This window comes from Mauremys reevesii, linkage group 22, assembly GCF_016161935.1.
Source record: "Mauremys reevesii isolate NIE-2019 linkage group 22, ASM1616193v1, whole genome shotgun sequence".
Lineage (NCBI taxonomy): Eukaryota > Metazoa > Chordata > Testudines > Geoemydidae > Mauremys > Mauremys reevesii.
Genome location: NC_052644.1, coordinates 16,691,508 through 16,712,128, shown reverse-complemented (window position 1 = coordinate 16,712,128; position 20,621 = coordinate 16,691,508). Strand labels below are relative to the sequence as shown.

The window sequence follows — 20,621 nt, the reverse complement described above, 5'->3', positions numbered from 1 at the left end:
AATCAAAACTTAACTATGTCACCTTCATTTTGAAGTTAAAAAACAGAATATTCCTTTTCAGCTCAGAGGAAATAGAAACTTTTGCCTCTACTGAGATGCTTTGGCTTTTTTCTTGTCCTTTTTTTCATCCAACATTTTTTCCCACCTGAAATAGACACTTTCCCAATGGAAAGTCTCTGCCAACACCTTCCTCTCATAGTGAATACACCGGTCCAGAAGACCAGAGTATCTCGGTTCTATTTCCTGCTCTAGCACACATTCCTGTGTCAATATTAGCCGTTCCTTTGCAGGGAAATTATCCAAGAGTCTACTCTGGGTGCTCTACACAGGATATGGTTTCCCAGTTTCGGGGAGGCTGTTTGGGGAGGACAATTATCCCTCCCTCCGTGAGACACAGGGTGGAGTGTCTGCATGGCCTCAGTTACTATAAGGTCAGGCACAGCACTAGCAACTTGATCCTGCCACACTTCTCATCCAGAGCTTTTCATTCAATGGATATGTTCAGTTCTGTCATAAACAGATAGTTAAGGGTTAATGCCTCTTTTACCTGTAAAGGGTTAAGAAGTTCACCTAGCCTAGCTGAAACCTGACCAGAGGAACCAGTGGGGGCAAAAGATTTTTCAAAAGGAAGGAGGGATGTTTCCTTTGTTTAGTCAGTTTCTTTTTCAGTGAGAGTAAAAAAGATCAAGGAACCAGCCTCTTATCGGAGTAGTTTTAGAAAGGGCCTGGGGCAGAGAGGTTGTCAAGCACCCCTGTGGAAATCAAAAAGTAAATTCCTATGACAGAAAAAGTGACGGTGGTGTGGAAGAGGTGAACCTCTCTGCGACCCTTGGACATCTGCAGCTACAGCAGATCAAGGAGTTGTGCACTCGCTTCGCACCAATGCTCTCAGCCACCCCAGGACGGCCTGAACGGGCATACCACTCCATTGACACAGGTAATGCTCACCCCACCCTAGCGGGTGTCTCCTCATGCCCAAACTGCTATAAAACGGGAGATCCAGGACATGCTACAGATGAGTATAATCCGCCCCTCTAACAGTGCATGGGTATCTCCAGTGTTTCTAGTTCCCAAACCAGATGGGGAAATATGCTGTAACTCATCCCGACAACTATCCAATGCCACGCACTGATGAGCTATTGGAGAAATTGGGATATGCCCAGTTCATCTCTACCTTAGACATAACCAAGGGGTACTGGCAAGTACCACTAGAAGAACCTGCCAAGGAAAGGCCAGCCTTCGTCACCCATGCAAGGGTGTATAATTTAATGTGCTCCCTTTCGGACTGCAAAATGCACCCGCCACCTTCCAAAGACTTATAGATGGTCTCCTAGTGGGATTGGGAGAATCTGCAGTTGCATACCTCGATGGCCATTTTTTCTGATTCACGGGCAGAACACCTGGAGCACCTGGAAAAAGTCTTCAAGCGCATCAGGCAGGCAGGACTAACTGTTAAGGCTAAAAAGTGTCAAATAGGCCAAAACAGAGTGACTTACCTTGGACACCAGATGGGTCAAGGAACTATAAACCCCCTACAGGCCAAAGTGGATGCTATCCAAAAATGGCTTATCCCCAAGACCAAGAAACAGGTCCAATCGTTCTTAGGCTTGGCCGGATATTACAGGCAATTTGTACCACACTACAGCCAAATCGCTGCCCCACTAACTGATCTAACCAAAAAAACACAGCCAAATGCAGTTAAGTGGACTGATGAGTGTCAGAAGGCCTTTAACCAGCTTAAGGCAACGCTCATGTCTGACCCTGTGCTAAGGGCCCCGGACTTTGACAAACCATTCCTAGTAACTACAGATGCATCTGAGTGTAGTGTAGGAACAGTTTTAATGCAGGAAGGACCGGATCAAAACTTCCATCCTGTCGTGTTTCTCAGCAAGAAACTGTCTGAGAGGGAAAGCCACTGGTCAATCAGTGAAAAAGAATGCTACACCATTGTGTATGCCCTGGAAAAGCTATGCCCATACGTTTGGGGATGGCGTTTCCAGCTACAAACCAACCATGCTGCGCTAAAGTGGCTTTATACTGCCAAGGGAAACAACAAAAAACTTCTTCGATGGAGTTTAGCTCTCCAAGATTTTGATTTTGAAATCAACACATTTCAGGAGCTTCTAACAAAGTACCTGATGCACTCTCCCGTGAAAGTTTCCCGGAGTTAACTGGTAAAAATTGTCCTTGAAATGTGAAAAATCTTATAGTTTTTACATAATTAGTAGTATATGTAAAGGTGCATGTGTTTTTTTAATCTGTTTATTCTAAAGTTGCAGGAAAAAATCACTGCCAGTGTGGTTCAACAATGTATGAGATTTGGGGGGCCTGTCATAAACAGATAGTTAAGGCGTAATGCCTCTTTTACCTGTAGAGGGTTAAGAAGTTCACCTAGCCTAGCTGACACCTGACCAGAGGAACCAATGGGGGAACAAGATGTTTCAAAAGGAAGGAGGGAAGTTTCCTTTGTTTAGTCAGTTTTTAGTTTCAGCCGGAGTAAAGAAGATCAAGGAACCAGCCTCTTATCAGAGTAGTAAATTTTAGAAAGGAATAAATACGTTTATGTTTATTTTCTTTTGTAACTTGTCTTTGTGCAATTAGGGAATTATCAAATTGGGTATTCTTGTGTGTATTAAGGTTTTTGCCCAGGGGAACACCCTTTGTTTTAAATCTGTTGTCTCTGAGATTAGCTGGTATGCTGTCTCTCAGAGTTTTGTTTTTTTTCTTTTTCCTTTCTTTTCTTTAATTAAAAGCCTTCTTTTTAAGAACCTGATTAATTTTTTCCCTGTTTTTTTAGATTCAAGGGAATTGGATCTAGACTCACCAGGGATTGGTAGGGAGAAAAAGGGAGGAGGAAGGAGTAATTCTTCCTTGTTTTTGAGATCCAAGGGAATTGGATCTGAACTCACCAGGGAATTGGTGGAGGAGTCTCTCAAGGCTACCCAGGGAGTGGAAGGTTTTTTGGGGGAAGAGTTTTCCAGGTACTCAGAAATCTGGATGGTGGCAGCGAGACCAAATCTAAGCTGCTAGTTAAGCTTAGAGGTGTTCATGCAGGTCTCCACATCTGTACCCTAAAGTTCAGAGTGGGGATGAAACCTATGACAAGTTCCTATGGGCATAGATGGTTTTTCTCACATGCCCGACTGCCCTTCAACGTCTACCCCTCTGACTTTCTTTGCAAAGCACTGGTGAGGTCTCAGCTCAATGATATACCATGATTCCAGAGGAATCTACAAAGACCCTCCACTTCCCAGATACATGGGGAATGCAATGATAGCAACCCTTCTGAAGTTGAAATTGTTAGAACTAATACAGGGCACACAAAATTTGGTCAGTGGTCAGTAAGAATTGCATAAAGTAAGCAAACTCACCCGTTTGCTCCTTGGGTTCCTCTGCAAAAGAAAAATGGGGAGGAGAAGAAAACAGTTCAGAATATGTCCATTGTCTTATGAATTGAAGAGGGTGAATGTGAACCTTACTTTGTTGATTAGCATAAATATTGGCCATGCGTAGTCGGGTAGTTCTTCTATCCATGGGCTAGCTCCATTCCTACCCCGCTACGTAGTAGATAGAGAAGATTATACTCTTACTTTAACCAATTTAAGAAACAGCTCCATGGCTCCAACTAATTAGCAAAAGGTGAGTATGACACACTATGCTACTCTGCTAATATGGGTTCTGCTATGAAAGGAGCAGTAACACCATTTCCATCATGTGCTGCATTCCATTTGCTATTTCAAGGCAGAGTTCTTTCAATATGTACATTGCCTTTCATACTTTGTCTCAGCAAGAGTGTTATGGTTCTTGGAGAATACAGACCAATAGTAGGTGAGCCTATTTAAATGTCAACAACGTATAAGCAGTATTGCTCAGAAGCAGCAAGTGCTCATATTTATTATTGACAACATTAGTCAAGGAATCTTCTCTATCAAAAACAGCACACGGAAGAAAAAGGACACAGACTTACTTATTCTCTTGTCCAAGTCTCCTAAAAATAAGAAAAAAAAAGATTTAAAGATAACAATAGCAATAACCTTTTGTAATAATACGTCCAAGAACAAAGGTAACTAATAGTTAAAATATCAAAAGCTGTATTGACTGGAGAATAGCTGTGAGGCAGCAAGTGACACAATGAAAATCATACTGTCTAAGGACTCTCATCAGCTTTAACATGGGCCTGAGAACTTCTACAAATAATTCATGTTTGCATTAGAGCAGATCCTTTAGAAAAAGCATTCCATCTTGATTTCATACATTTACAGTGATGGAGGATCCACCACAACCCCTGATAAATTGTTACAAAGGCTAATCACCCTCACTCATAAAAAAAAAAGTACATCTTATTTCTAGTCTGGCTTTCCTACTCTCAATTTCCAGCCATTGGATTTTGCTAGCTCTTTCTCTGCTAGACAAAGAGCCCATTATCAACTCTTTGTTCTTGATCTACATACATATGGAGTGTAATTAAGTCACCCCTTCTCTTTGGTAAGCTAAATAGATTGTGCTCTTTGAATCGATCACTATAATACATGTTATCTAATCCTCTAATCATTCTGGTTCTCTTCTCTGAACCCTCTCCAGTTTGACAACTTCTTTCTTCAGTTGTGGACATCAGAACTGCCCACCCTATTCCAGCAATAGAGCCAAATATAGAGCTAATATAACTTCTATAGTCCTCACTAAGATCATCATCATGCCATCTGACCTTGGGCCCAGCGAAAACTTACCTACTGAAGGGCTTGTGTGAGCTCCAGTGAAAGGGGAACAGCTTTGCTGAGACAGAAATTGCACTCGCCACAAGGCCCTGCCAATGAGCTTCTCCCACCCCAACAAAGCGCCTGCTGCCCGCCACTGATCAGTTCTTCTGCAGAGAGCAGGAGGCGCTGTGGGGGAGGAGTGGGAGAAAGAAGAGGCAGAACGAAGGTCGGAAGCTCTTGGGAGAGGGGGTGCAATGGCAGGGGGGAGAAGCGGAGTGGAAGTGGGAAGAGGTGGGGCAGGGGTGGGGCCTTGAGGGAAGGGGTACAATAGGGGCATGGCCTGTGGCAGAGAGGCGGTCAAGCACCCCAGAGCAAATCAAAAAGTTCTTGCCTGTGCCTACTCTGCCCCCACATGATTGGGTAACTGAATCAAATCTTAACAATGTCTCCTTCCTTTTGAAGTGAAAAATCAGAATATTCCTTTTTAATACAGAGGGAATGGAAATTTTTGACTCTACCGAGATGCCTTTGCTTCTTTCTTGATCTTTTTTTTTCATCCAAAACCTTTTTCTCCTCATGAAATAGAGACATTCCCATGGACAGTTTCTTCCAACACCTTGCTCTCATATTGAATGCACAAGACCAGAAGACAGAATATCTAGGTTCTATTTCTTGCGCTAGCAAACATTCCTGTGTGAGTAGCAGCACTTCCTTTGCAGGGGGATTGTCAAAGAGCCTGCACTGGGTGCTCTGCACAGGATGTGGGTTCCCAGTTTGGGGGAAACTCTTTGGGGAAGACATTTCTCCCTCCATCCCTGAGGCACAGGGTGGAGTGTCCGCATGGGCAGGCACAGAACTAGCAACTGGGTCCTGCCACACTCCCCATCCAGAGCTTTTTCATTCAAAGGATATGTTCAGTTCCTGTAGCGCGTGGATGTTTTTTTCTCATATGCCCGACTGCCCTTTAACCCCTATCCCTCTGACTTTCTTTGCAAAGTGTGGTCTCAGCCTGATAACATACCACAATTCGAGGGTAATCTACACAGACCCTCCACTTCCCAGATGCATGGGGCATGCTATGATAGCATCCCTTCTGCAGTTGAAGTTGTTGGAACCAATGCAAGGCACACAAAGTTTGGTCACTGGACTGTAAGTATTGTGTAAAGTAGGCAAATTCAACCATTTGCTTCTCGATTTCTGCTACAAAAGAAAAATGGGGAGGAGAAGAAAAAAGTTCAGTGTATGTCCATTGACTTATGAATTGAAGAGGGTGAATGAGATCCTTTCTTTGTTGGTTAGCATAAATATTGGACACCGTAGTCAGCTAGCTCTTCCATCCGTGGGCTAGCCCCATTCCTACCCCGCTACGTAGTAGATAGAGAAGATTATATTCTTGCTTTAATCTATTTAAGAAAAAGCTTCATGGCCACAACTAATGAGCAAAAAGTGAATATGACACACTATTCTCCTCTGCTAATATGGGTTCTGCTACGAAAGGAGCAGTAGCACCATTTACATCATGAGCTTCAGTTCATTTGCTATTTCAAGGCACAGTCCTTTCAATAGGTACATTGCCTTTCGTACTCTGTCTGAGAACGAGTGTTATAGTTCTTGGAGAATACAAACCTGTAGTGGGTGAGTTTATTTAAATGTCAACAATGTATAATCAGCACTGCTCAGAACCAGAAATTGCTTATATATGTTCTTGATGAAACTGGCCAAGGAATCTGCTCTATCAACAACAGGAAAGTGGGCTGAGGCCTAATAAACTCAATGATTTTTCTATTCATTCTACACAGCAGTAGAGTTCACAGAAGAAAAAGGACACTGACTTACTTATTCTCTTGTCCAAGTCTCCTAAAAAAAGACTATATATATATATATACTATGATCTTCACGTGCTCCCTCACAGCTAACCTCCAATCAATACAGCTTTTAATATTTTAACTATTAGTTACCTTTCTTTGTGGTCGTATTATTATTAAAGTTATTGCTATTGTTATCTTTATATATATATATATATATTTATATATATATATTATTTATTTATATATATATATATTTAAAGATAACAATAGCAATAACTTTAATAATAATACGACCACAAAGAAAGGTAACTAATAGTTAAAATATTAAAAGCTGTATTGATTGGAGGTTAGCTGTGAGGGAGCACGTGAAGATCATAGTGTCTAAGGACTCTCATCATCTTTAATATGGGCCAGAGAACTTGCACAAATAATTCATGTTTACATTAGAGCACTTCCTTTAGAAAAAGCATTCCATCTTGATTTCATACATTTATAGTGCTGGAGGATCCACCACAACCCCTGATAAATTGTTACAAAGGCTAATCGCCCTCACTCTTAAAAAAATGTACAGCTTATTTCTAGTCTGACTTTCCTATTCTCAATTTCCAGCCATTAGATTTTGCTAGACCATTCTCTGGTAGACTAAAGAGCCCAAATTATCAACTCTGTGTTCTCGATCTACCTACATATGGAGTGTAATTAAGTCACCCCTTCTCTTTGGTAAGCTAAATAGATTGTGCTCTTTGAGTCGATCACTATAATACATGTTATCTAATCCTCTAATCATTCTGGTACTCTTCTCTGAACCCTCTCCAGTTTGACAACTTCTTTCTTCAGTTGGGGACACCAGAACTGCACACCGTATTCCAGCAACAGAGCCAAACAGAGAGCTAATATAACTTCTATAGTCCTCCTTAAGATCATCATCATGTCAGCTGGCTTGGGCCCAGTGAAAACGTGCCTACTGAAGGGCTTGTGTGCTCACAAGTGAAAGGGGAACAGCTTTGCTGAGACAGAAATTGCGCTCGCCACGAGGCCCCGTCAATGAGCTCCTCCCACTCCAACAAAGCGCCTGCTGCCCGCCACTGATCAGCTCTTCTGCAGAGGGCAGGAGGCGCTGTGGGGGAGGAGCGGGGGAAAGAAGAGGCAGAAGGAAGGCCGGGCGCTCTTGGGAAAGGGTGTGCAATGGGGCAGGGAGAAGCGGAGTGGAAGTGGGAAGAGGTGGGGCAGGGGTGAGGCCTTGAGGGAAGGCATACAGAAGGGGCAGGGCCTGGGGCAGAGAGGTGGTCAAGCACCCCAGAGCAAATCAAAAAGTTCATGCCTGTGCCTACTCTGCCCCCACATGATTAGGTAACTGAATTGAACCTTAACAGTGTCTCCTTCATTTTGAAGTGAAAAATCAGTGTGTTTCGTTTCTTTTTAATATGGAGGAAATAGAAACTTTTGACTCTACTAAGGTGCTTTTGCTTCTTTCTTGGTCTTTTTTTCATCCAAAACCTTTCCTCCCACCTCATGAAATAGACACATTCCCATAGACAGTTTCTGCCAACACCTTGTTCTCACAGTGAATGCATGAGACCAGAAGTCAGAATATCTAGGTTCTATTTCCTGCTCTAGCAAACATTCCTATGTGACTATCAGCACTTCCTTTGAGGGGGTTTGTCAAAGAGCCTGCACTGGGTGCTCTGCACAGGATGTGGGTTCCCAGTTTGGGGGAAGCTCTTTGCGGAGGACAATTCTCCCTCCATCCTTGAGGCACAGGGTAGAGTGTCCGCATGGCCTCAGTTACTACAAGGTCAGGCACAGAACTAGCAACTCGGTCCTGCCACACTCCCCATCCAGAGCTTTTCATTCAAGGGATATGTTCAGTTCCTATGGGCATGGATGTTTTTTCTCACATGCCCGACTGCCCTTCAACCCCTACCCCTCTGACTTTCTTTGTAAAGCGCTGGTGAAGTCTCAGCCCGATGACATACCACGATTCCGGAGGAATCTACACAGACCCTCCACTTCCCAGATACATGGGGAATGCAATGAGAGCATCCCTTCTGAAGTTGAAATTGTTAGAACTAATACAGGGCACACAAAGTTTGGTCAGTAGTTAGTAAGAATTGCATAAAGTAGGCAAACTCACCCGTTTGCTCCTGGGGTTCCTCTGCAAAAGAAAAATGGGGAGGAGAAGAAAACAGTTCAGAATATGTCCATTGTCTTATGAATTAAAGAGGTGAATGTGATTCTTTCTTTGTTGATTAGCATAAATATTGGCCATGCTTAGTCGGATGGCTCTTCAATCTTGTGTGAATTCCAGTGAAAGGGGAACAGCTTTGCTGAGACAGAAATTGCACTCGCCAAGAGGCTCCTCCCACTCAAACAAAGCGCCTGCTGCCCACACTGCAGAGGGCAGGAGGCGCTGTGGGGGAGGTGCAGGGGAAAGAAGTGGCAGAACAGAGACCGGGCACTCTTGGGAGAAGGGTGCAATGGGGAGGGGAGAAGTGGAGTGGAAGCGGGAAGAGGTGGGGCAAGGGTGGGGCCTTGAGAGAAGGGGTACAGTAGGGGCAGGGCCTGTGGCAGAGAGTTGGTCAAGCACCCCAGAGCAAATCAAAAAGTTCTTGCCTGTGCCTACTCTGGCCCCACAATTGGTTGCTGGTGGGGAGTAGCGGGGAAAGGAAGGTGTGGAACGAGGGCGGGGTATTCTTTGTAGAGGTTGTGTAGTGGGGTAGGAGGACACAGAGTGAGAATGGGAAGAGGCGGGGCAGGGGTGGGGCCTTGGAGGAACGTGTATAGTAGGGGCAACTTGTTGATAAACAATGTTGTGAAGGCCAAAAATATAATGGGGATCCAAAAAAAATAAAAGAGAAGTTCATGGAGGATAGCTCCTTCAATGGTATTAACAAACATGGTGAGGGACCAAGCCAGTGCTCTGGGTGACCCTAAGCGTCTTACTATCAGAAGCTGGGATTGGATGTCAGGGAACGGATCATTAGGTAAATTGACCTGTTCTATTTATTCCCTCTGATGCATCAGGCACCGGCTACTGTCAGGAGATAGGATACTGGGCTGGATGCAGTATTGGTTTGACATAGTATGGCTGTTATTATGTTGCTTCCCTAAAGCCTTTGTTCCCTGTCCCCAGTAAAGTTGTTATACTGTGTTTTACTGTTATTTATGAGTGTGGCCTTTCATTTGTTGGGACTTATATTAGTGTATTGTGTTGTTCATGTGCTGGGTTATATTTCTTATAAATAGATAAGTAGCATTAGTCATTTTCCCAAGAGACAGAACCCCTGTCTCCCAAGCACAGACAGGAGTCACCTTGGGTAAAGACACCAGACACTGAAATAAAGAACCCAGGACTCAATGCATGTCAGGAGGGGAGACAAGCCACTTCGATTAGCAAGCAGCAGGGAGGAGGCTTAAGGCACAAGGGGGGTGGGGAAGGGAAGGATAATACATGAAATACAATGTTGGCAATTCCGTCAGAGAGCTTTCTCTGCTGCAGGGAGGGCTGAAGGAGCCTCTGACACCTGTGAGACACAACAAAATTGACAGTGAGTCAGGGACTGCAGGGGAAGGGGAATTCCCCTGCTGCCAGTGACAGGATTGATTCTGAACCCAGGCTGCAATCAGGCAGAGGTAGCCTTCCCTTTTAAGGGAGCTGGGAGACTAGTAAAATGAAGAAACACCCATTATTCATACTTTTATAAAAAATGGAAGGCCTCAGATCTCACTCGTTCCAGAGCAATTCGAGCTTTCCCAGCCACACCACAGAGAAAGAAGAGACAAGGAGAAAAAAAGAAAGAGCTAGTATTTTAAAATGATAAATTAAATCAATTTAATTAATACACCCTAGATCAGTTTACAAGGAGAGGCTCATTTTTAAGGAGGTTTTTGATATGTAAACAAGATGTGAAAGAATACACTTGTCTACCTTACAGCAACATCTCTCTTGAGGGCTCACAGATGAACCATGAAATGATCATAGAATCATAGAATCTCAGGGTTGGAAGGGACCTCAGGAGGGCATCTAGTCCAACCCCCTGCTCAAAGCAGGACCAAACACAACTAAATCATCCCAGCCAGGGCTTTGTCAAGCCTGACCTTAAAGACCTCTAAGGAAGGAGATTCCACCACCTCCCTAGGTAACGCATTCCAGTTCCTCACCACCCTACTAGTGAAAAAGTTTTTCCTAATGTCCAACCTAAACCTCCCCCTCTGCAACTTGAGACCATTACTCCTTGTTCTGTCATCTTCTACCACTGAGAACAGTCTAGATCCATCCTCCTTGGAACCCCCTTTCAGGTAATTGAAAGCAGCTATCAAATCCCCCCTCATTCTTCTCTTCTGCAGGCTAAACAATCCCAGTTCCCTCAGCCTCTCCTCATAAGTCATGTGCTCCAGCCCCCTAATCATTTTTGTTGCCCTCCGCTGGACTCTCTCCAATTTATCCACATCCTTCTTGTAGTGTGGGGCCCAAAACTGGACACAGTACTCCAAATGAGGCCTCACCAGTGCTGAGTAGAGGGGAATGATCACATCCCTCGATCTGCTGGAAATGCCCTTACTTATACAACCCAAAATGCCATTAGCCTTCTTGGCAACAAGGGCAACAAGGGCACACTGTTGACTCAATATTATTTACCCATTCACGCTTGTTAGAGGAATGCTAGCTTTCCCAGACATACCACAGAGAAAGAAAAAATGAGGAGAAAAAGATGTGCAAAAATATTTTTGCCAAAAAGAAAGAGTTAGATTAGGTAGGTAGCTTATGTTGATAACTCTGTGTGTGTCATGGCCTGCTTCTGTGAGGTACTGAGCATCCTCAATTCATATTTGGACAAATCCATAAATCTTATTCAGGTTCAAGTCAGGTAAAAGTTTCAAAAGCATAGAGAGTTCTCAGAAACCATCTGCTCAATGTGCATCAGCAGTCAAAAACGTTAACAGAATGTTACGAACCATTCGGAAAGAGATAGATAAAAAGACAGAAAATAATATAATGCCACTATATGAATCCCTGGTACGCCCACACCTTGAATACCGTGTGCAGTCCTGGACACCCCATCTAAAAAAACAATGTATGTTAGAATTGGGAAAAGTACAGAGAAGGGCAAAAAAAATTAAGGGTATGGAACAGCTCCCATTTGAGAAGAGATTTAAAAGACTACGACTGTTTAAAAAAAAAAGATGACAAAGGGGGAATATGACAGAAATATATGAAATCATGAATGCTGTGGAGGAAGACAAAAGAGAAATATTATTTACACATTCACATAACACAAGAAATAGGGGTTAAACAAACAAGCAAAAGGAAGTACTTTTCATGCAACACACAGTCAACCTGTGGAATTCATTGCTAGGGGATATTAAAATTCATTAATTGTATTTTAAACATCTTGAACATCATAAATTAGCCACCTTCAGTAAGGTTCATGTGGACAAATATTTGGATCCACTACTTTTGCTATCAGTAAATTTGACCAGCATTGAGTTCTCTCTGCTGCTGTCAATCAGCTTCTCCATTGTTTCTTTCAAGCAAAATTAACCTCATTCACTTGCAATACGACAGTTTTTTCATTGATTCCAAGGCCAAAAGGGACCATTGTGATCATCTAGTCTGAGCACCTCTAGAACACAGGCCAGAGAACCCCCCCCAAATAATTCCTAGAGCAGAGTTTTTAAAACAAAAACAACATCCAATTTGAATTTAGAAATTGCCAGGGCTGGAGACACCATCACAACCCATGGTACATTATTCCAATGGTTAATCAACCTCACTATTAAAAATTTACACCTTACGCAAATAAAACAAAAGAAAATTAAGTTAACTGACTTTTGCATTTTCCTGGAAAAGGGAAGATGGTCACAGCAATACACAGCAATAAACAGAGTAAGACACCTACGGAAAGATAGAACATGTTACTATCACCACCAAGTAGCCTCAAAAATGGGAGGTATTTCTATGAGTTACAGTTTTGGACCTAAACAATGATGAACTTTTGATGGGGTATGAACAATGACGGGATATGAACAGATGTCCCTGCCAGGAAGTGTGGACTCTACCTAAGGGTCCTCAGTCTGGTTTTATCTGTTCCCCCTGTGGCAAATTCAGGCCAATTAACTACCTGGAGAGGGGTAACAATTAGCCAGGAAGGCTTAGCCAGCAAAATAAGGTTCAGCTGGGGCAGGGGGGGAAAGAAAAAAATCATCAGTCAGCAGGCCCCAGTTGCTAGAGACCTTTTACCCCCTCTCCTGACAGGAAGGGGGGAAGAGGGAGAAGAAGGGCAGAGGCAGGCAGCAGGGAGAGGGACAGCTGAACTCTCGCTGCAGGACGGAGGAGGGGGAGGGAGCCCCCCACCATTCAAAGACAGAGCATAATAGGCTCCATTAGGAGTCTTTTGTTATTTAAATGCTCAATAAGAGCTGAAATCACATGTGGTGGGGCTGCGTTTCTGCCCAGCCTGCTAAGAGCTAAAAGTCACTAAGAGTTGAGTGGACTCTCAAGAGATTGACCTGCAGAGATGCAGGTGCAGAAGGTGACCGGCGAGTGGAAGAAGTGGGTGAGGAATAACGACTGGTAGGGCGGCCAGCAGGGAAGAAACCGCAGCTGGCAGGGAGGGCAGTAAGGAGGAACAGGGACTGGTGGGGCAGCCAGCTAGAGAAGGCGCTCAGATGGCGGAGCAAGCAAGGTGCCTTCTTCTCTAAATGGGAGGGGAACTCACACAGTTGCACCTCTGAACTCTGGGTCCTCACCAAGGGACTGTGAGTGGAGTGTGGTGAAGGAACAGAGAGGGGCACAGAAAAGAAAGCTTTGGTTGTAGAACTCAAGAACAGGAGGCAGAAGACTCTATGCTACACACTCTGGGGTGGGTGTCCTGCTCACAGCTTTATCTTTACCAATCCTGCTTGTGGCATTTTCCCCAATTAATGTTGGGTGACTTCCCGCCTTTCATTAAAAGATTCTTTCCTACACTCAGACTCTGCTTGCGAATGGGGAAGTATTGTCTCTCAGGCACCCCGGGGTGTAATTTTCCCAGGTTACTGGGACTCAAGCCAGTTGTGTGTTGTATTGTTGAAAAGAAACCTCTAGATATTGAACCCAGCCCTGGCTGCTGCCAGATCCACATGGCAGAAGGGTTACAATAGAATAAATATTAGCCATGTTGCTGATCTCCTTCCTACTGCAGCTGAAGTTGTTGGAACCAATACAGGGCACACGAAGTTGAGTTAATGGACTAAGTATTGAGTAAAGTAGGCAAACTCACCAATCTGCTCCTTTGGTTCCTCTGCAAAAGAAAAAAGGGAAGGACAAGAAAACAGTTTAGTGTATGTCCATTGACTTATGAATTGAAGAGGGTGAATGAGATCCTTTCTTTGTTGATTAGCATAAATATTGGCCATGGGTAGTGAGCTAGCTCTTCAATCTGTAGGTCAGCCCCATCCCTATAACAGTACGTAGTAGATAGAGAATATTATATTACTGCTTTAATAAATTTAAGAAGAAGCTTCATGGCCACAGCTAATTAGCAAAAGGTGAATATGACACACTACGCTCCTCTGCTAATAGGGGTTCAGCTATGAAAGGAGCAGTAACACCATTTACATCATGAGCTGCATTCCATTTTCTGTTTCAATGCAGAGTCCTTTCAATTTGTACATTATCTTTCATACTGTATCTCTGCAAACATGTTATGGTTCTTGGAGAATACAAGCCAGTAGTGGGTGAGTGTATTTAAATGTCAACAATGTATAAGCAGCACTGCTCAGAACCAGCAAGTGCTCATATATGTTATTAACAAAATTAGCCAAGTAATCTGCTTTGTCAAAAAGAGGAGTAGAGCACACCAAAGAAAATAGACACAGACTTACTTATTTTCTATTCCATATATTTAAAGATAAGAGTGGCACCTTTTATAATAATATGGCCAGGAACAAGGGTAACTAATAGATAAAATGACAAAAGCTGTATTTATTGAAGAATATCTGTGAGGGAGCAAGTGACACAATTAACATCATACTGTCTAAAGCCGGAAGGAAGAACTCTCATCATCTATAACAGGGGTAGGCAACCTATGGCACGGGTGCCAAAGGAGGCACGTGAGCTGATTTTCAGTGGCATTCACACTGCCCGGGTCATGGCCACCAGTCCAGGGGGCTCTGCATTTCAATTTAATTTTAAATGAAGCTTCTTAAACATTATGAAACCTTATTTACTTTATATACAACAATAGTTTAGTTATATATTATAGACTTATAGAAAGAGACATTCTAAAAAGGTTAAAAGGCATTACTGGCATGCAAAACCTTAAATTAAGTGAATAAATGAAGACTCGGCACAGCACTGCTGAAAGGTTGCCGATCCCTGATCTATAACATGGGCCAGAGAACTTCCCCTGAACAATTCATGTTTGCATTTGTGCAGATCCTTTAAAAAAAACATATACAATCTTGATTTGAAAAATTTCCAGTGATGGAGGATCCACCACAACCCCTCGTAAATTGTTACAATGGCTAATCACCCTCACTCTTAAAAATGTATTCCTTATTTATAGTCTGACTTTCCTAGTTTCAGTTTCCAGCCATTGGATTTTGCTAGACCATTCTCTGCTAGACTAAAGAGCCCATTGTGACATATATATTCTCTATGTACATACGTATAGAGTGTAATCAAGTCACTCATTTTCTTTGGTAAGATAAATAGATTGAGTTCTTTGAGTCTATCACTATAACCAGGGGCAGCTCCAGGCCCCAGCATGCAAAGTGCGTGCTTGAGGCGTCAAGCCACGAGGGGCGCTCTGCCGGTCGCTGTGAGGGCGGCAGGCAGGTTGCCTTTGGCGGCTTGCCTGTGGAGTGTCCGCTGGTCCCGCGGCTTCAGTGGACCTCCCGCAGACGTGCCTGCGGAGGGTCCGCTTGTTCCACGGCTTCGGCGGACCTTGACTGCGGGAGGTCCGCTGAAGCCACGGGACCAGCGGACCCTCTGCAGGCAAGCCGCCGAAGGCAGCCTGCCTGCCATGCTTGGGGCGGCAAAATGCCTAGAGCCGCCCCTGAATATAACACATATTATCTAATCCTTTAATCATTCTGGTGCTCTTCTGTGAACCCTGTTCAGTTTGAAAAGTTCCTTCTTCAGCTGGGGACACCGGAACTGTGCTCAGTATTCCAGCAATAGAGCCAAATACAGAGCTAATATAACTTCTATAGTCCTCATTAAGATCATCCCCATGCCCCCTGGTTTGGGGCCTAGCAAACACTTTCCTATTGAAGGGGGTGTGGGAGCTCCAAACAAGGGGGTACAGCTTTGCTGAGGCAAAAATTGCACCTATTCCCATCACGGACCATGTTTGTGGGATTGGCCTAGCTGTTTGCCAGGAAAGGTGAGTGGGTTGCTAAACTGCACGAGACTGTGGAGCTCTGTGTGGGATTGTGCCTCAAGAGATTAACAGCTCCTCCTGGAGATGCCAGGCATGGAGGGGAACAACTCCCTCAGCACCCTGATGACAGGGGCAGGGAAGGCACAGGATCACTGAGCATGATGCCTGGCTTCCAGCAGACTTTCTAGCTTTACTGTGATTCCAGGATGCTCTGCACTCTGTTGTGTGTGGGGAGAGCCCTCCTCATCAGGAGGGGTTACAGTGAAGGCTCCTGAAGTTCCCAGCAGTAATTTCTCATCTAAGGGGATGCTAATGCACTTCACTATGAAGAGTTCCTCCTTGGGGCAGGGTATTAAACCCCTCAGAGTGGTTTATGTCCTACAGAAAGTTGTTTGGTGCAATCTAGAACAAGCTGTTAAACATTTCCCTGATAAACGCCCCCCCCGTGTTTAATCATCTGAGAAATCAAATCAAACTCACTATTGTCATCCAGCTATTGCTTTGCAAAATTGTATTAGTAGGAGCATTGCCAACAGATTAAGGGAAGTTATTATTCTCCTCTACTCAGCACTGGTGAGGCCACATCTGGAGTATTGTGTCCAGTTTTGGGCCCCACACTAGAAGAAGGATGTGGAAAAATTGGTAAGAGTCCAGTGGAGGGCAATTAAAATGATTAGAGTACTGGATCACATAATTAATGAGGAGAGGATGAGGGAACTGGGATTATTTAGTCTGCAGAAGGGAAGAGTGAGGGGGGATGTGATAGCAGCCTTCGACTATCTGAATGGGGGTTCCAAAGAGGATTGAGCTAGGCTGTTCTCAATGGTAGCAGATGACAGAACAAGAAGCAATAGGCTCAAGTTGCAGTGCGGGAGGTCTAGGTTGGATATTAGGAAACTTTTCACTAAGAGGGTGGTGAAGCACTGGAATGGGTTACCTAGGGAGATGACAGAATCTCCATCCTTAGAGGTTTTTACGGCCAGGCTTGACCAAGCCCTGGCTGAGAGAATTTAGTTGGTGTTGGTCCTGCTTTGAACAGGGGATTGGACTAGATGACCTCTTGAGGTCTCTTCCAACCCTAATAGTCTATGATTCCAAAAGGACATACACCTCCATATGTCACATATTTGTTTTAAGAACGTAAGAATGGCCATACTTGGTCACACAAAAAGTCCATCTAGCCCAGTATCCTGTTGTCTGACAGTGATCAATGCCAGTGCCACAGAGGGAGTGAACAGAACAGGTAATCATCATCAAGTGACTCATCCCCTGTCACCCATTCCCAGCTTCTGGCAAACAGAGGCTAGGGACACCATCCCTGCCCATCCTGGCTAATAGCCATTTATGGACCTATCCTCCATGAATTTATCCAGTTGTTTTTTGAACCCTCTTATAGTCTTGGCCATCACAATGTCCTCTGGCAAGGAGTTCCACAGGTTGACTGGGCATTGTATGAAGAAAAACTGTCTTTTGTTTGTTTTGAACCTGGTGCCTATTAATTTCATTTCATGACCCCTAGTTCTTTTGTTATGAGAAGGAGTAAATAACACTTCCTTATCTACTTTCTCCACACCAGTCATGATTTTATAGTCCTCAATAATATTCCTCTTTAGTTGTCTCTTTTCCAAGATGAAAAGTCCTAGTCTGATTAATCTCTCCTCATATGGAAGCTGTTCCATATGTTAATATATTTGTTGCCCTTTTCTGAAACTTTCCCAGGTCCAATATATCTATTTTGAGATGGGGAGACCACATCTGCATGCAGTATTCAAGATATAGGCATACCATGGATTTATATAGGGGGAATATGATGTTTTCTGTCTTCTTATCTATCCCTTTCTTAATGATTCCCAACATTGAGTGGATGTTTTCAGAGAACTATCCTCAATGACTCCAAGATCTCTTTCTTGAGTGGTAACAGCTAATTTAGACCCCACCATTTTATATGTATAGTTGGGATTATGTTTTCCAATGTGCATTACTTTGCATTTATCAACACTGAATTTCATCTGCCATTTTGTTGCCCAGTCACCCAGTTTTGAGAGATCCTTTTGTAGCTCTTCTCAGTATGCCTGGGACTTAATTTTCTTGAGTAGTTTTGTATCATCTGCAAATTTTGCCACCTCACTGTTTACCCCCTTTTCCAGATCATTTATGAATATGCTGAATATGACTGGTCCTTGTACAAACCCCTGGGGTCAGTGGCATAGCCAGGTTCTAACATCAGGGGGAGTGAACACATTTATCAAATTACTAATGACATACTTTTAAATTTGTTATACATATTTATTTGTACTTAAAATAAAAACACAAGAATGATCCGACCACAGAAGGGTTTGCACAGCCAGCATTTCACAGGAGAACTTTAGATTATACTTAGAGATATACTTTAGATTCTAGAAAGTAAATGACAAAATATAGTAGTTTATAATTGTCACAGGTTTAAAAAAAATACTGGCCATTTTTTCCAGTTACTAATTTCATTTTAAAATCAATCAATGAAATGCACTTTATTTATAACAGATCGTAATACTAAAGCCACCAAAAAGGCATGACAAATACAAGTTTTATGAGAATTGGTGAGCAAAGATCTCATAGCTCTTCAGGATTGGACAAAGCAGTAAAAAGCTACAGAGTTATAACAGATAATTACAAAGACTAAAGTACATGCTTTAATATAATTAGGACCGGGCCACCCAAGATGAAAACTACACCATGGAAGAGTCCTACAGCCAGTTATTTGAGGCCAATCCCTTTATCAATGGAATCCTCAACCAAAATGTGAGGAAGGAGAAGCATACACCCTCTAACTTTTGACAATAATTCAAGATCAGCCAGCCACCAAGAAGACCAGTACCATTCATATTCTGCAAAAAGAACAGGAGTACTTGTGGCACCTTAAAGACTAACAAATTTATTTTAGCATGAGCTTTCGTGAGCTGCAGCTCACTTCTTCGGATGCCTCACACTTCGGATGCATCCGAAGAAGTGAGCTGCAGCTCACGAAAGCTCATGCTAAAATAAATTTGTTAGTCTTTAAGGTGCCACAAGTACTCCTGTTCTTTTTGCGGATACAGACTAACACGGCTGCTACTCTGAAACCATTCATATTCTGGTTTTGGATAAAACATCTGATCTTGCCTACATCATAGAAACCTTCCTCCCTCCAAGCCTACACCCCACTACACCCTTTAGCAATAAAGTAACCATTAAACAAGTTCTGAATCAGTAGTCTTTCTTCCCAATTTAGTTTTAACAAAAAAAGCTGTGATGTAAGTAGCTATGGGAGATAACTGTGCAACTACTAGGTATTGGTGGGGGGAAAAGTATGCTAGCAATGTTCTGGATATACTGGTCTATTAAGTGTTATTGCTTTTAATATGCTAATACAAACACTGTAATAGAATATTAATGTCCCAATGTACTGCAGCTTGTTTTAACTTACCGTAATACTATAAGTGGTGCATGTGACACTCTCTTAAAAGCTGACAATACAGCAATGATATTCCCAAGCCAGCATGCATAGAGCTGCAGGTGGGGAAGGGGAGAGCATCTAAGTATAAGTGACAGCTGCAGGTGGGCAGGAGGTGTCCCATCACAGGCCATTGGAGATCTTTGCTACTAGTAGACGCAGATCAGCTACATGCCATCGTGGTCTGACCCACCATCCCATCCCCTCCATAAACTATTCTGGAAGTCAGTTAGGGTTTTGCTCCCAGTGCTCCCCTTGGGAGGCTGGTCCAGAACTTCACTCCTCCGACGGTTAGAAACTGTTTAATTTCAAGCCTACACTTGTTGATGGCCAGTTTCTATTCATTTGTTCTTGTGTCCACATGGGTGCTTAAGTTAAATAACTCCTCCCTCCTCAGTGGTTAGTGGGACCACTTCTTCTTTCCTTTTATTTATATGGCTATAGAACCTTTCACTATTGGCTTTAATTCTCTTTGCAAGGTCCAACTTCGCTTGGCTTTTGGCAGTTCTCACTGTATTCCTACACTTTCTGACCTTTCCTTGCCCATCCCTGCCATCTTCCATTCCTTGTAGGCGTTCTCCAATCACCTGTTTGAGATGCTTGCTCATCCAGCTTGGTCTGCAACCCTTCCCTATGAATATTTCCCCCTTGCTTGGGACGTAGGCTTCAGAGAGCTTCTGCAGCTTTGATTTAAAGTAATTCCGAGCCACCTCCACCTTCAGATCCTTGAGTCCTTCAGTTCAGTCCACTTGGCGCTTCCCTAATTAATTCCCTTCATTTTTTAAAGTTTGCCCCTTTGAAATCAAGGCCCCTAGTTGCAGAGCTCTTTTTGTTTATCCTTCCATTTAATTTAAACAGAATTAACCCATGATCCCTCGAGCCAAGGTTGTCCCCTACAACCAGCTCTTCTCCGAGGTCCTCACTGCTCACCAAAGCCAAATCTAAATGGCTCCACCTCTTGTTGGTTTAGCACCTATTTGGTAAAGAAAGCTGTGGCATCCAGGAAAATCTGGGCCCTTCTATTATTAGTAGTACTTGTCCTCCACTCTGTATCTGGGAAGTTAAAGTCTCCCACAATCACAATTCCGAGCAGTATTTTATTTTATTAAAAGTATTACAAAGGTTTCTCTCCCGCTCCATATCCAGATCAGGGGCTTTAGCACATGCCAGTCACTAGCCCAGGGGAACCCCCTCTGGTAACTTTCGTCCCCCAACTGATTTTGGCTCAGACTCTGTCTTATCCATTCCATTACTTTTCATTTCTGTACAGTCTGCC

General features: G+C 43.3%; 1 protein-coding gene across 1 annotated transcript in view; it reads right to left on the bottom strand.

The window, feature by feature from the left end:
- The window catches only part of LOC120388859, a 69,391-nt gene that overhangs the window by 23,739 nt on the left and 25,031 nt on the right, over positions 1 to 20,621 (bottom strand). Inside the window, exons 5-9 of the mRNA XM_039510950.1 lie at positions 13,768 to 13,788; positions 12,336 to 12,401; positions 8,640 to 8,660; positions 6,534 to 6,554; positions 3,372 to 3,392 (exon numbers count right to left, since the gene is read on the bottom strand). Coding sequence (XP_039366884.1) covers positions 3,372 to 3,392; positions 6,534 to 6,554; positions 8,640 to 8,660; positions 12,336 to 12,401; positions 13,768 to 13,788 — 150 coding nt within the window. The remainder of the gene's footprint in view (positions 1 to 3,371; positions 3,393 to 6,533; positions 6,555 to 8,639; positions 8,661 to 12,335; positions 12,402 to 13,767; positions 13,789 to 20,621) is intronic.